The sequence below is a fragment of the Thermobia domestica genome, chromosome 7, assembly GCF_964235325.1.
Source record: "Thermobia domestica chromosome 7, izTheDome1.hap1.1, whole genome shotgun sequence".
NCBI lineage: Eukaryota > Metazoa > Arthropoda > Insecta > Zygentoma > Lepismatidae > Thermobia > Thermobia domestica.
This window is the reverse complement of record NC_137460.1, coordinates 149,539,058-149,556,907: the sequence shown is the minus strand read 5'-3', so window position 1 is coordinate 149,556,907 and position 17,850 is coordinate 149,539,058. Positions and strand designations below refer to the sequence as shown.

Below are 17,850 nucleotides of genomic sequence, written 5' to 3'. Positions count from 1 at the left end.
GATGTTACGTTATAAATAGAGGAAGTATAGCCATTATAGTAAATCTCCTGTTACTTAAATATGAATCTAGCCATTTTATTATGTGATTTGATCATTTGTACTTGTACAGCTTACTTATTAACAAATGTGAGGCAGTTTATCAAATGCTTTTGCAAAATCAAAGTAAATAACATCGGTTTGGCCACCAGATCGAATAACACAAAGTAGTCTTTCCATAAAACTTACTACGGTTGTAATAACTGATTTACCATTTATAACCCATGTTGATTAGTATCCAACTAATCAAAGACAGTGCTATACAAGTAATTGTACATTAAAAAAAAAAAATAGGAATAACATTTAATGAAGTAGGCCTATAATCATCGATATAATAATAATAATAATTATAATAATAATAATAATAATAATAATAATAATAATAATAATAATAATAATAATAATAATAATAATAATAATAATAATAATAGTAGTAATAATAATAATACAGTAACAATTAAGTAACAATCAGCCCAGATGATATGTGACTGTGGTTAATAATACAATCTCCGCTGTGATGCATTGTATGCTGATAAAGAATAAAATAATGTTAACATCTATCCGACTACTAAAAGCCAAATGCTGTTAACAGTAAAGTAAATTATCATATTTGGCTTTTACATAACAATATGAAATAATATCGTGGAAACACAGAAATCTTGGGAGAGAAATACAGAGATCAGATTATCGTGTGTTTTAATATCACTCCTTCTCCAAAGACATGATAATGTTTGAAACTGAGATTTATCATTTGTAGATACTGCCCATTTAAATCGGAAAAATATTCATAGATAATGCAGTCTCTCTCTAAAATAAGTGCCAGACGTCTTAGTTAGAAGAGACTCGCGGAATAAGAAACAAACACACACAACTAATAGCCTGCAAGCTACGGTGAAGAATTATTCACCAGCCACAAATTACGGTTAAGATTCCCACCATTTAAGCAATCACATTTTTCTATCTTCTTCCAATATAATGTGTTATTATTAAATACTACCTTCGTGAAATCAATAACGGATTGTTTCAGTGAATAGCTAAGCAAGGCCTGATAACGATACTACACGCTACTTAAGTTACTAAGATAAGCAGAGTTCACAGAAATTACAATTTAATCAATATACTCAATTTTGATGCTACATAACTTTAGTGCTGCGCCCGATAAGACTCATTTTATCTTAATATTGCAAGTAATTCACACGCGTAACATTAATATTATAAATAATTCGTTGTAGTTACATTAACACAAGTAACCTATTTTTCATTGGCAATTATTCCAATAGGAAACTATTAATTGAAAATGTAGCAGAATTTTTGTCTTTGCTACAGCCCACGATCGCTTTAAATGCGGCTTTTTTTTTTTTTTTTTTTTTTTTTTAAGTTAATATCAATCAAACGTTCATGAACGAAGAATCTTATAAAAATCCTTTCATCCAGCTAAATGTTCTTATCTAATGAAATAATAATAATACATACTTTCGTGAATTAAGAATATATCTGAAGCCTTAGTAACAGCTCATTTTTAAATACATTGGTGCCGTAACTTGCATCTTGCATTTCTCAAAATTTATTTTTTTGAATTTCTGTAAACTTAAAAACCTTCTTGCAGTAACTAATAAATAACAAGAACTTACACTTTCGTCGAACATGAGTTTATGATAGAATGTTTCGAATTCATCAAAACTCAGTTCCATCCTTTTCCTTGTATCTACTTCCTGAAACAGTTCCCTCAGCTTGCTTGTTGGTAATTTGCAGTTAATTCGGGGAAGAAAGGCTTTCAAATCTTTCAACGTCACCCTGAAATAATGTCCATTCATTTTATGTACTAACAAGCTATTGTTATTTAAATATTTCACATGCATTACCAAATAATAACCTATTATTATTTGCATATTTCAATACAAACACAAACTTCGGTATTCATTTTCTTATTAGTATGAACACACGAGTAAGATAATAGTAGCCAGCACAATTTGATAATCTCCTACACAGTTTCTTTTGATAATATCTTCAAAACGGTTTAAATAAATGTGTTACCTCAATTTGATAATCCTCTACACGGTTTCTTTTGACATCTTCGAAACGGTTTACATAAATGTGTTACCCTCACATTGGTTTAACATCGTAACAGGTGATGAAACGTGGATTTATTCATTCGTACCGGAAACACAGCGACCAGCTGCTGTGTGTGTGTTCCACGATGAACTTAAACCCCAAAGTTTTTCGTGCACATAGTGTCTCCAAACAAATGATCGCATCATATTTTGGTAAATCAGGTCATACTGCAACTGTCCCACTGGAGAATCGTAGAATAGTCAAGGCAGAATGGTACACAGCCATATGTCTACCAGAAGTACTGAATATTAAGCATACAATCCAATCCCAACCGTCGAATCATTCTGCATCACAACAACGCCACTCTCACATAGTAGCTGTCACGAGTGATTTTCTGGATCAGAAAATGTTGGTCATGACACATCCGGCTTATTCCCCTGATTTACCCCCCAATGATTTCTTTTTGTTCAGAACAATCAGAAACGTGTTGCGTGAGAAGCGCTTTTGCACTCGAGAAGCCATCGAGGCATACAAACTGCATGTTTCACAGGTACCAACTTCGGAGTGACATAACTGTTTCAAGATGTGGTTCTATCACATGAAACAATGCATTGCTGCACAGGGGGAGTACTCTGAAAAGCAACAAAGAACTGCTGTATTTCAATGTTCTTGCGTTCTATCATTTTCCCGACGCTTTCAGTGCAACCCTCGTATAAAGGAATAGTCTCTGCGTTATAAGTCAATCAGTTCTTGTCTTCCAGTTGGTAAACGTCCAACTAGTTATGGCCAAATTAACTCTAACTCCACACCTCAACCATAGCTTGGTGAGCAACATGGAAATTTTAACTTTTCTCTCCCTTAGGAAAGCTGTTTTATACTTTGATAAGGTCTCTTCTTCGTAACTGCATCTAGATATTCTATCCTTGGTCTTCCTCTGCCTAGTTTTCCTTCTGCCTTTCCCTCTATCAACACGGTGATATAATCAGAGTATCGTATAAGATGGCCAAGCATGCTGTTTCTTCCTTTTCCCATTATCTTCACAATCTGTCGTCCTTCATTTGCTTCCTTTAGTACGTCTTCGTTCCTTTTCCTTTCGGTCCATGATATGCGCAGCATTCTGCGCCGACACCACATTTCAAATGCTACCAGCTTGGATGTTGCAGCTGTTCTCAATCCTTACGTCTCTGATCCGTAAAGCGCCACTCTCCACACCAGAATCTATTTTAATAAATCGTTTTCGAACGTCCAGCGACACATTTCTTGATGTTAGTAGTCCTCTTTTCCTATTGAATGCTTGTTTAGCCTGCACTACTCTGGAACTAACGTCTTTTCTTCCATCTGAGGATATTAGATTTCCTAAATATGGGAACATCTTAACGTCTTCGATTTTTTCTTCCTCTAGCCATACGTTTCTCCCTTCCTGTCCTGCCCTTGTGCACTTTTTGTTTTCTTCTTAAAGTAGTTTCTAAATTTATATTATATTTTTTATTGTTTCTTGCTTTCTTCTTCTTGTGTTCGACAAAAGGAATAGTGGGAAAATAATAACTCATGACACACTACACAGGCATTCCCTCTTTTATAAATATTAGTACGTTAATATGGTAGTTTACTCTCGGGGAATGAATTTTTCCACGCAATTTTATCAAACTGTTCAGCTGATTTTGTCATATTTCATAAATAAATATTTCTCTAATAACCCTACAATATGGCATGAATAATTTCTCATGAAAATATTCACAAGTAGCAGTTTGCTCTTGGGTTGAGTTTTCTGCGATGCAAGGTTTTCAAAAATGGCTATTATAATTTTGTTTATATTTCGTATACAAGGCTTTCAAAAATGGCTATTATAATTTTGTTTATATTTCGTAAATAAAGACTTCCGTAATAACTACAACATTTAAGAAGTGGGAACGAGAAAATTTAATGTGCTATCCTGTACGTTTATCTTTCATTCTTCAGCGAATTCGCGAAAATTCCAAACGCAAATAATTACTTAACTGAATAACCACTTACCCATTAATTTGCATGTACGTCATAACGACAAACTTTATTAAATGTTTTTTTTTTTTTTTTTTTTTTTTTTCTACTTTAAAACCTTTTAGTACCTTCTCCGACTTCTTAAGATAGGAATTACAACTTGATCAGGTATATTTATACCCAGTATATTACCTTATAATCACTTAGTACAAGTGTATGTACTTACATTATTTTTATTACACACATGCTACTGTTGCACATTATATGTGCGTATTTTAGTACTGAAGCTCGTAAAAAATATAAATAAAATAAAATAAATCATAATAGAAAGAACTAACGATCGTGTCACTAGTAAAAAGTACCAACTAAATCTATGGCCTATGGAACCCGGAGATTCAATGCCGCATTCACAAAAGCTCTCCACTGACTTCTGCCCTTAGCAAACTGGGCCCAGTTTCTACTTTGTATTCCTATTTCTGTGAGATCCTCTGTTGTCCTCCCATTTGCGTCTAGGTGTTCTTAATGATCATTTTCCGATTGAATTTTCAGTTAAAACTTTAAAGCGTTCCTACTTTCTTCCATTCTGGCTACATGACCTGCCCACCTGAGCTTCCTAGACTTCATAACCTTTTTGGTGATCGGTATAAACTGTGCGGTTCCTCGTTATGAACTTTCTGCCATTCGCCATTCCCATCCCTTTTGAAGAAGTGCCAACGCTTGGCTAAATCTTCAATTTAGCTTGCTAAACTAATTTGAGGATGCTGAATTCAACGAAACTATTTCCTAAACATATCCGCCCCCTAAGATCACGAGAAAAATGACCTCAAAGTTGGAATATTTATATTTATTTATATCCTGGATTTGAGTTTTTTAATTAAAGGAACTTCATGAACGTGTATGTTTAAAAACATTTCCATTTCATTCAGCGTCCTCAAATTAGTATACAAAGTGTAATTAGAAATCTGTCCGAACGTGGGAACTTTTACTAATAAGTGATAGTTCAAAACTCCAAACTTTGAGGTCATTTTTCTCGTGATTCAACGGATGGATATGTCTAAAAATAGTTCCATTAGATTAGGCGTCCATAAATTAATAAACAATGTGCAAATAGAAATATATCCAAGCATGGGAACTTTTATCATTGGCAGAAGCGTCATTTCAAATATCCCAACTTTGAGGTAATTTTTCTCGTGAGTCCATGGACGGATGTGATTGAAAATAGTGCCACTGGATTCAGAATTCTCAAATTATACAGAGGGTTAAGGTATATACCAACATACTCGGTCCGTTCTTATTCAGAAGAAGAAATTTCACGCCCTTGTGCTGAAGCAATGTTTCCCTCAATAGCTTTTCTCTCCCTCTGTCTAATGTTATTATGAAATAGTTTTCCAATTACTAATGAATTGTAAAAATCTAACAGAAAATAAAATATAGAATATTTAATCAGAGATTTTCCAACGCTGCCATGTGCAGAGCGGAGCTTTATGGGCCATTTTTCTTTGCACAAAGAACTGTCACGGGACACTCGTATCCTGGAACGCTCCAGATATGATTGATACCACAACTTGAAGAGGAGTTGGAAATTTCATTTTCCAACAGCATGGAGATCCAACCTTACTTCCATAATGACGTGACAGGGTATCTGAATGAACATCAACAGCGCTGGATAGGTCGCACTGATCCTGATGATGAAGCGAGTTGAGATGGCCTCTGAGGTCTCCAGACATGACGCCATGCGACTTCTCTTTATAGGACTTTGTCAAAGACCGCATCTTTGTCCCACCATTGGCTAGAGATGTGATGGATCTGTGAGAGCGGATCACAGAAACCTTTGCTGCCGTTACAAAAGACACGTCGATTAGAGTATAGAAGGAAACGGACTATCGACTAGATATCTGCTGTATCACGAAGGAAGTCATATTGAATTTTTGTAGGGTAGTTTAAAAACTTCGATATATTACCTTGCTTTTGGTATACAAAGGATTCTGATGTCATATTAGGAGGTCCGAGAATATTCTTTTGAAGGCGATGTATTCCTTTTCGGACACCTTGTACGATGGGCCTGAAACATCTTTACTATCGCACTAAGCCAGCCTCTACATCAGCTGAATGATTTATTAAACACTTCGATATTGTCAAGTTCTCTGCGTTTATGTACATTTAAATAAGCATTGATTTCAGTTCTTTTCTAAACCATTTATTACATTATTTTTTACAACATATATTTGTGGAATTAATTACAAAATAACGGACACAACTACTTTGTAACCAAGAATAATTTAATTTAAACTTACGTTTCCCTTAAACTTTCCATAGCATAGAATTCCTTCCGCAGCCATCGTTCTACTTGCAGTTGGTAGGGCGATACCAATGTGTCATGTACTAAATACTGCAAACATCTTACCCAATAATCGCATTCCTTCTCTGCCAATGCTGCAACAAACAAGATCACATATATATGGGTAGAGTTTAAAGCGTGAGAATAATCCTCGACTTATTGACTTAAAATGTTAAACTGTTTGTAACAGAATACTGACTAATATGTACAAAATATTCTCAACTGAAGCATGCTTGTTATTTATTCAGGTGTGTAGCACGGGTATTTCATATATATGCAACATATACATTTTTACGTGCGTGTACTAATAACTAAGTATTTATTTCAAAAATGAAAAATTAACGCTACAACACACGGAAAAATCTATGAAATAAAGTGAAATATCTAATTTAACATGTCGGCAATGCCCTACACGTTGGAAGGGATGGGTGATTACGAAAAGTGAAGTGAATCGTTATGGAAGATTTGGTGTAATAAGAAGGATAAAAATGTGATAGAAAAAGAACTCAAAAAACACGAAGACCATGTTGTCTACCACAAACTCACATGATCTGGAGTCCCGAGCTATCCATGAGCCACCATTACCTCTCCCCATGTCTTCCACATAGACACACAGGGTGCAGTTAGTATTAACTGGATAACGCCAAAGGTTTTTAAGATTTATGAATGATCTGGACTATACAACTACGATTGGATTCCATCTCAATGCATCCTTACTTCCAAGACGTAAATGAGAAAAAAACTTACGTACTCTCTCTACAATTTAATCAAATATTGTTATATAAACCTTAGGTTTATTAAGGAATATAATAGAACTAAAAGTATTTAAACTGTGATTTTAGCTGTTATGCTCCATGAATGTGAAAGATGAGCTCTACGTCGCGGAAAGAAACACAGGTAGAGAGCTTTTGGAGACTTAATTTGGAAGAAAAATATTTGATGCAAAAAGTGACGAAAAGACGTGCGAACTTAAAAAGTTAATAGAAAACTTCAAAATAATAGAGACGCATTACCGAATATCATACAAGTAACAAAACTGAGCTTCTAAAATGGGTAGGTTATGGAAAATATACGCAGAAAGTGCATTCTAATGAGGCGACCAAGGAGGAAGATTTGGGATACGCTATTAATCTATATTTTAAAAAAATGTCTTACAATAATTCTGACTGAAAGTAACGAACCTGAGCGCATCTAAACTTACTTCTCTATCACTGAGCTGCCATGTAACCCACAGAAGAAACAGAAATAAAACCCATATATTATACTAGTCCGTACATACCCTAAAATTTTAGACTATACACTTCCCGTCTTTCTCGGCCTCCATGATTTACTAGTTTAAACTTGAACCAAATACTAGTGAAACAGGAAGAGAAACACACTACGCATTCGGTGCGATTGTGGTACACGAGTAGGCAGTACAACGGTAATTTAATAAATTTAAAAACTGTCATGAATTCCTTCAAGCAGCAGCACGAATGAGCAATAAATAAAACATTGAAACACCCAAGGCGGCTATTAAGATGTACGAACGAACATGTGAGGAAGGCACCAGGAGAAACATTCAACACCTCCACCAGCTTGCAACATAGTATGAAATGGGAAGATGAGTTTCACATGACTTGACTGTGATTTTGACATGCAAACTGCAGGTGTAACATGTTGCCGCTACGTTTGTACAACGTCTGTTAACAGTTAAACAAAAGAGGACCGTGACATGTTTCAAACTATTACACAGAATGAGTGTTGACCCAAATTTCTAGTACTAGTGATCACTGGTGACGAAACGTGGGTGGATATGGAAGAGAATATTTAAAAAAAATAAAAAATAAAAATTAAAAAAAAATAAAAAAATAACATATTCAAATTATGATTTCTGACTGGCAAAGTATCGTTCATTTGAAGTCTATGTCGCATGGTTTCACAGTCAATGCAGCATTCTACTGTTTGTTTACGTTATAAGAAAACGTGGATAGCAAAGCAGCCAGAGATGTGACAGAACAAATCCTGAAACGTTTATCAACATACTGCACTTGTCCACTCCTTACTTCCTGCCAAGGACAAACATGTTGTCCTATAAACGACCAACTCCCCAGATTTGTCATCAGCCAACTTCTTCCTATTCCTTAAACTGAAATCAACCCTTAAATGTAGTATACTTTAGACTACCGATGGCCAAATGGTCCGCGGGCCGGATTTATCTCGCGTGTATGTTTCACTAACCTATTGATTACTAAATCCATTTTGAAGGTAATGAATGCCGTTTGGTATCGGATCAATTTTTTTAAAAAAATGAAGATTTCATACACAATAATTACATTCAATTGTATGACTTGCGTACAATTGGCGAACCGTTGTCTCACCACTGGAATGGAAGGATAAAATGGTCCCTAAGTGTAACTCTTTAATTTGTCCCTGCTTGATGTACGTTATAAATTGGCCATCTGTACAGTATATCGAGGAAAAATCGCTATGAGAACTTTCAGGCCATTCCGGAAACGGAAGAAACGATAAAGGCACTATGTGTATAGGGAAGGAGAGAGGGATTTTAAGGAATGAGTATCATTATTATTTATGTATTAAGTTCAGTTTCTTTTTGAACACGCCTTGGATATTTAATTTTCCTACATAACTCCTCAAATGACAGTGTTTCCAAACGAGTAAGTCCAAGTGTTACAATTATACAACCTCTGACAATAAAGTTCTGTGAATGATCGCGTAAATAGAAAGTAGAAACAACATGAATGAAACTTACCTTACTGTCCTTCGAAGTAGTCCCCTCCCGTAGCTATACAACGCTGAGCACGGCTGTACATGTTCTGGAAACTTTTTGAGAAGTCTTCTTTCGGGATGGTGCTCAGGAGCCTCGTCACGTTTCGTTGGATGTCTGGAATATCATCAAATCTCTTTCTTTCCAACGCGAGTTTGAGGCATGGGGTACAGGAAGAAGTCGGGATGATTCAGATCTGGCGAGTACGGTGGATGGTCAATTTGCATCACTCCCTTTTGGGCTAGAAATTGTCTTGCCAAGCTTAAAACATAACTTCAAATTGATCCTTTGTTCGTTCATTTTACTGTTATCAGTTTGGAACCGGACACACTAACACTCACTTGGTATAATGCGTCTTACACAAACAACAGTTGACTCAAAACTGAACAACGGTGGGTTCCCAATGGCGGCAGATGGCGCTACTCGTGTGCAGTGTTTCGTTGCGCCAGTGTTGCCAGGTCGAGCAGAGACTTCAATCACCGAACTTTATTGTCAGAGATTACATTGTAAAATAACTGCAAGTTATTTGATATACGTATATTAAATCAAACCTTTTTTCTCTAGTAATTGTTGAGTACAGTATCAACGCATCTATAATCACAATTTGTTGCAAAATTTGAAACAAAATTCTACAATAGCCAAGTATTGCAATACAAAATAAATTACTACTTTACGAAAAAAGAGATAATTACTTGCTATAGACAAGGTCTTCAGTCTGAATTCCATTCCATACAAAACGACAAAGCATCTGGAACTATCCACCTTTTTTATTTCGTCAGGCCATCTGTCAAAATCTTTAGAATTTTTGCCAACACGAACTTCCTTCACTTCTCTCAGATCCACTGAAAAATAAATCAAGCATTAAAGGAAGATATTATTATTCATAAGCACACGCATTAAATGTTTCCAAAATTCTCTTAATAATTTGACATTTATATATAGCAAGATATATTTGTAAAGAGTAATATACTCAGCAAAAATGTTCTCATTAGCACTAGATTATGTACGATATTAATACGCAATAATATGTCACTCGTGTCCCTACATCCAGAAAGTAAGTACCGAAAGTGCCTCCAGATGGAATTGGTCTGTAACCTACCGAGAACAGTAGGTTATCAGACGTCGATTAGCAGTTATCGGAAATCACCAACCAACCAGCCAGCAGAGTCTCCAACGTATCTCTACTGAGTAACATCAGATTGCTAAAACTTAAATATCTGTACTATTGGACTTAATTTCACCAGTCTGTTTTTCATCGGAATGTGATTCACCAATGAATTTTGAATGAGTCCAATGAACTTTGTAAAACCTAGTGATGCACCAAGCTTCAAGAGTACCATTTTTCAGCAGTCAATTAGCGATATGGATGGAGATCTATACAAAGTAACCCTAAGTGTTACTATTTATCTCATTCTTTTCCATTCAGATTTAATTAGAGATTGGAGTTTTTCTTTATTTTATTTATTTATGTATTTATTTTTATTTATTTATTTATTTATTTATTTATTTTACCGTTTACGCTACTCCTTCTATGTTTCAAGAGGCGATCTCATTTTTGATTCCACACACACATTCACCTGTACAACCCTACTCTAGTTATCGTATCTACCTAAAATGTAGGTTTTTTTTTTTTTTTTTTTTTTAATCAAATTCCTTATTTTATGTTTGAAATTACTTACACAATAATCATCAACTTTGGCAGTTGGCTTTTATACATTTAATGGTAATTTTAGGTAAGAACAGAAGAGTCTGATTTTTAAAAAAAAATCCTGATTACGAAACAAATTTAGAGAAAACTGATGTATTCAGTTCATCAGATTACCTAGGTCATTGCCTAGGTATGACAAGATCTATGTCAACCAATCTAATGTCCAAATTGGACCTATCAAAGAGTTACTATTGTTCATTGGTTCAAAGTACTTTACTTCACTTTATCTAATTATTAACTAACAAACTCTATGGCCTATGGAACCCTGAAGTTCAATGCCGCATTCACAGAAGCTCTCCATTAATTTCTATCCTTAGACAACTGGATCCAGTTTCTACTTTGTATTTCTATTTCTGCGAGATTATCTTAATATTGTCCTCCCATTTGCACCTAGGTCTTCTTAATGGTTGTTTTTCGATTGGATGTTCAGTTAAAACTTTGAAAGCATTCAAACTTTCTTCAAATCTGGTTATATGACCTGTCCACCTGAACCTCTAAGACTTGATTACCCTAATGTTTGGTAAACGGTATAAATTATGCAGTTCCTCGTTATGAAGTTTCCGCCATTCCCCATTCCTGTTCCTCTTGGGTCCGAATATTCGTCTCAGGATTTTATTCTCAAATACTTTTAATCTGCGTTCTTTCTTAAGAGTAAGCGGTCATGTTTCACATACAGAAAAGGCATGATTATTGTTTTATATATTTTAAGCTTCAAATTCCTCGACAGAATTCAAGACGATAAAAGAAATTAAACTGAATAATAATTGAATCTAAAAATGAAATGAAATCTTTCAGTTTTACGCCCTATGGTTATGCTGGCTACGCTACAGAACACGGCTATGATGAGAAATGAATAGAATGGTGGAATGAATAAAGTTGGAGGAAACGGAAGAACCCGAGAAAACCCCCACACACGGCGTTTATCCACCACAAAGTTCACTTGGCGCGAGCTAGAATCGAAGCAATGACCCCACGCACCAGAGGTGAACGCTCTACCACTGAGCCACCGCGGCCCCATAACTGAATCAAACTATTAAGCTTACGTACTTTTGGCCTCTTCTTCGACGCAAGTGTGTCTAAACAACAGCTTGCTGGTGCTAGATGAAAGACATGATGAGTGAAATTCTCTGCTCGTACACTTAATAAAATAAAAGTGATGGAGGATTAGCTTTTAGTGCAGTAGTAAAATTTCCTCCATTACCTAATTTATAGGTAATGAAAAGTAGTCCTTGATAGGTACTTCTACGTAAGGTCACAAATAAACACTCAATTTACGATCCTGTAGTAACTATTGATTAAGAACAGTGAATCACTCAGCAAACTGATGATGATGTAATATACGTCGGTAGTTTTTTTTTTTTTTTTTTTTTTTTAATTTGGAAACATTTACACACATTTAAGAAGTATTTCCTGTGTAAAAAAAGAATTAATGAATAAAAACTATGAATTTGTTACTGTTTTGTAAAATTCAACTATTTGAACAATTATAATTTTGAATTCTATATTTCTGTAAGTGAATACTTAAATGTTGAAGAAAAACAGTAAATTCATTGTTTTTATTCATTAGTTTTATTACACAAGTACCTCTTGAATGTGTGGAAATGTTTCAAGTTAAAAAACTGCCATCGGCATATATTGCTTCACCATCAGTTTGGTGAATGATTCTGAGTTCACGATTGTCAAATGTTAGCGCAGCATACAAATTGAGTGTTTGTTATTTGTGATCTTACGTAAAAGTACCTATCAAGGACTTTCCATTGCCTATAAATTAGAAAGAGGAGGAAATCATATTACCGGACTAGATGCTTATCCGATCATGTCTTTTATGTAGCAACAAGTTCTCTAGATACTCAGAAACACAGGTGGCGAGTGCCTCCAAACCGTTCACTGATTTTGTTGTCTTTGGAATGCTTTAAGGTATGAGAACTTTGACTTACTGTTAATAGATATGCGTATCATTCTATCAACTAGTAATTAATGTTTAATTTAAAATCGTCTAATTATTTGAACGAACTCCAGCTTGATTTATCGCTGTCAATAGTATATATGAAAACCATCGACTCTCTTTATAAACAACCAAGGGGCAAGAGCGAAATCTGATTTATTGTATTACACATGATAAATCTATAAACTGTAGTCACCCTCCACCATATACATCTTTCAACTTTGTCCTAGCCATACTGGAGTTGCAAATATATGTATCTGTATGTTAGTAGGGACACAAAATTAAAATTTTGTTTGTATAAGAGAAAAAGTTTCTTCTTTAGAAACAATGACTGCTAACAGATTATATACAAACTTTGAAACCGGTAAGTGAGACCAAATAACTAATGTTCATTGGTTTTGATATGGCATTAAATGGGTCGAAATTGTACGTACCGGTATATACATGATTCAGATCCACGAAATAATTATTAGTATATTGTTGACATTTACTAGCTCACAAGAGACAGTGCTTAAAAATTATTAAACACAAATATTAGTATAAAGTTTGAAATTTACTAAACACTAGACACGTGAAAAACAAACAAAAATTTAGGTACACACAACATTATATTACTACACAAGTCACAAAAAGTACATACCAACCCATACCTGTTCTTTCGCCAATGGTATCGACTGGGGTGGACCATATTAATTGCAGTTTTTCTTGAAGGGAGAATTATTTTCTGTAAGTTGCACACAAGTTTTATTTATTTATTTATTTATTTATTTATAAATGGTCCATTCTCTCCGACATTATTAACAACAATACAAGTATAGGCAAAGCATGCACTTTTGCGAGCATCTGTACAAAGTACCGGAAGTTACTACATCACAGAAGACACGCAACTAGAAGAACCTGTATATCCGATTTAGAGCAATATTAATGCAGCTATCCCTTATACTTTCACACTAAAAGTACCTGATTTATAAAGAGGTTGTTTCTTATATTCTCTGCTACTTCCTGGACTCTTTTGGGGGGAACCTACGGTGAATATAGAGAGGTTTCACTCTAAACGATCTGCTAGAAGTTCTTGTTCACCTATTCGTTGTTATAAAGGTTCGCTTTTAAAACGTAGCACAATTCAAACTTATATGTAATGAAAGCACAATTTATGGTCATACCGAAAAATAAATAAATACAATACGCTATATCCAAATTCAATATCGGAAAAAGTATAAACAGAAATGTATAGCTATGAAAAAGCTACTCGATTTAATACAATCTAAATTAAATTAGATTCAATAATTATTTATCAAAGCATTTTTTCTTTTAAATTAACAGATGTTACAGTACAATATGACGGATATTTCAGCAGATATAAGTCTGGAACCCATCACATCGATACTTAACACTACTGTGGAAGTTCTATAGGTGTCGTCAACATAATCTGAAAATTTTGGAAGTGGGAAGAAATATTGTACTTTGAGTGAATAAAAATTATTAATCTTTAACTTGTATACTTTTTCTTCAAGATCCATTACCTTCCGTATAAAGGAATATTGTGAATGGAAAGGAAGTATATCTCAAATTTTGATTTTTGATTAATGTTGAAGAGATTCAAATTAGATTCAAATTAGTGTAATGCTAACATTTTTTTTTCAATCAATTGGGTTATTAGTGGAATGAAATAAACACGGGTGAAACAAGTGAGTCTGAGAAGCAATGTTTCTTTAATTGAGATACGTGTTGGTACTTATGAAAAGGAGTGTTCAGACACAAGAAAATTTTTATAGGAGACTAGTGGAGGGAAGCAAAGTAAAGTACATACTTGAAAGAAGATAAACAACGAAATGTACTTCCAGAGACAGTGTTAGTTTCCTGAAAATATACGTGTTCAAGAAGGTAATAACATTTTGCTGAAACGTTCACATGTTGATAATTTTGGATACTTTTGGGGTAAACATCTTTAACATGCAGCTGCCTCAAAATGTAATGTTAAAAAAAAAGGTCAATATACGTCGATTTAAAAAAAAAAAAAATAGTTTTAATTTATAATTGTCTTTCAGTCGTAGTTACATTCCAAATGTCACATCAAATCACCGTGAGAAAGGGAGTCAAAACCTCTTCATAGCAACAACTAAAATGTCATTTACTAGCAACACCCGTTTCAATTAACAACTTCGGAAGAGAGTGAGTTTTCACTACCTACCTCATCTGAGGTTAGCTACCGCAATTAATTAATTTCAATCGTATTTCAATCGTACTCGTCAATTAATTTCTAGGATTCGAACCTTAAACTTAATTTAAAAAAAAATAAATAAATAAAGAGAGAGAGAGAGAGAGAATTACTTCGAAACCAGATCATTCTTATGTGTCTATGATACTAATCGCTTCTCTTCTCTTCCATTTTATTTTAGGATTTATACTCTTTCGTATCGTCAATTGACCGCAGTTACGTCTAAAAATTTCCAAGAAATTTAAACCTAAACTTTAAAATAAATAAATAAATAAAAGATTGACTTAAATTCGCTTACCTGCTCCTTCATAGTTCTTTTTCGTTGCTGTTTTGGACCAAACGATTTGCCTAGTCTCTCGTCGCAATACAAGGATCTTCTTTTCCGGCCTCTTCCGTGGAAAAAATTTCGTAACAACAGTTCCCCGTTCCAGGGAGCTGATGACGTGCTCCATCTCAGGGATGAAGCTGCCGATACTGGTGACTCCATTTGGTAATGCAGAGAAAGACATTACAAATCAATGCTTAGCAATCGAAGTCAAGAGTCAACACATTGCTGCAATAAAGAAAAAATGATATAATGGAAGAGGCAACATGAAATATCCATACTCGTTACAGTATTATGTTTTCAATAAAAACGTACCATGCATCATTCATTCAGTGTACAAATTGAAGGATATTTTACTAAACGATACATCAATTTCAAGCCATTATTAGATCATCGCGTACATTTCAGAGGAATGTGCAACTTCTCTTATTTTTCCGAAAATAGTATTCTGGCCGATAGTTTTTTAATCAACTCTGAAATTGTTCAATTTATATTCTACGCAAAACTGGGCAATATTAGAGATCATATTTGGCTGTTTGTTTATTTTTCTATTATCTTAATATCAGACACTATTGGTCTGTTTCTGAAATTATCTAGTGAGGACCACTTTTATTAGAATGTTCTACAGACTTACTACTCTTGCCTCTTTCTTCGAAAACAGTTTTATTTATTTGTGTTTTGAGCTTTTGGTTAGGGTTAGTTGGAGTTTAGCGTCCCTTTCCAGCACGGAGCTATGAGATATGAAACTACAGATTCCGAATCACTGTAATCTATTTAAGGCTCTCCCATCGGGAATCAAACCCGGGACTCCGTGTACTAAAGGTATGTGCACTAGCAACTAGATTAGCGGGAAGGGCTTATGTTTTGAGCATATACCAATATACTTATTTTTAAAATAGTATTGATTCAAATTCCTTTGTATGCGGTATTAGTAGAACAAAATACACTTTACCTTCTTTTTTTAATACTCCGAGGCTACCAAGAATATCCTAACAATAATACATCTATTAAAATAATAAGCGGTAAGAAGTTATATTAAGGTATAATCTATACCTGTTTGAGATTTTTAATTATAGTGCGTGATATTTAATTCACTAGATTTTATTTTTTAATTATTATTATTATTATACCGTTCTACGTAAAAGGATCACATGGGAATACCTCGAGGACCTCGTTTGAGAAATGCTGCTTTAGACCATAAATGAAAAATGACCCTGCTATTGTACAGGATCTCTCGAGCAGCTGAAAGTTCTCATGTAATCCAACAATTCGTGTGGTCTCGATTCAAATATCTTTGTACGCACAAATTATTAGGTATTGACATAGCGTTGTGAGGCAACTAAGGATTTATCCAATTCAGTATTAGCACGAAAGCCAGAAACAATCGCGTTCGAAGTGGATGTCTCGACGTTGGATCAGGCAACTGCACATGACCCATGTGACTGGCCACAACCCTTCATAGCATTACTAGATCTCTTGGCGCCGCCTTATGTTGCCGAACAACATTCTACGGGTCTACGGGCTTATATTACCTGTAATTAATTATCTATATCATTTATGCCTTATAAAGCATGCTTTACTTAATTACTATTTATAAGTACTATATTTAAATTGTAACAATTCTGATTCTATTCCTTTCATTGTTTCACCTTTATTATCGCGCGGCAACAACGTTTTCGTTTAATAACTTGATAGAGGTGGAGATGAAACTTAAAATTAGCTTCGATGGAAAAGAGCTGTACGATGAATTCTCTGTCTTGAAATTCATAACATCAACAAGGATGTTGTAAATTATGGAGTGCGTTTTTCGAGAAAGCAAATACACTAAACCTAATTAAAATAATGCATATAAATGCAGTATATTCTCGCTATACCAGTCAGAAATGAACACTTCGAACAACTGTTTAGTGCAACGAAAGCTTTATGGTCGGATGATAAATTGTAAACAGAATTTGTCAAAAGAACATGTATTACCGGGCACCAAAAAATATGAATAATAAGGTAGGCGTCTATAATCACTAATGTATTTTCATTTAGTTTAGTATCGCATAGCTTACATTTGGTTAGTGATAATGGCAGTGTTAACAATAATGGTTTATAAATGTTAGAAGTAACGATAGTAATAACATGAAAAACGAAAATAGTAATTTCAAAATTGCATATCTAATTATATAGATGCCGCTGGTCTCTGGGTATGCCTTAAATTGAAAATGGCAACCACAGCTCTTTATGATCTGAAAACACGACTGTAATTTATTATTGTTGTATGTATTAAAATGCTACATAACAGTCGAAAGATCAGTAACTTATTCTTCCATATCAGAACTACCGTTTGTTGACACAAGCTCCACTCCATATCAACGTACGTTCCTAAACCATAACCAGTAAAAATATTTCCCTTTATCCTTTCCAAAGACTACAGAGCAAAAGAAAGAAAAAAATCTCCAAGTCATTAACAAACCAAAAAAATAAAAAAAAAAATAA

At 34.4% G+C, this 17,850-nt stretch overlaps 1 protein-coding gene across 1 annotated transcript in view; it reads right to left on the bottom strand.

Annotated features, from left to right (window-relative positions):
* Positions 1-17,850, bottom strand: part of sl (small wing phospholipase C gamma 1) — a 269,208-nt gene that overhangs the window by 184,011 nt on the left and 67,347 nt on the right. The window contains exons 2-5 of the mRNA XM_081765407.1: positions 15,340-15,594; positions 9,863-10,012; positions 6,360-6,498; positions 1,668-1,830 (exon numbers count right to left, since the gene is read on the bottom strand). Coding sequence (XP_081621533.1) covers positions 1,668-1,830; positions 6,360-6,498; positions 9,863-10,012; positions 15,340-15,550 — 663 coding nt within the window. The 5' untranslated portion in view covers positions 15,551-15,594. The remainder of the gene's footprint in view (positions 1-1,667; positions 1,831-6,359; positions 6,499-9,862; positions 10,013-15,339; positions 15,595-17,850) is intronic.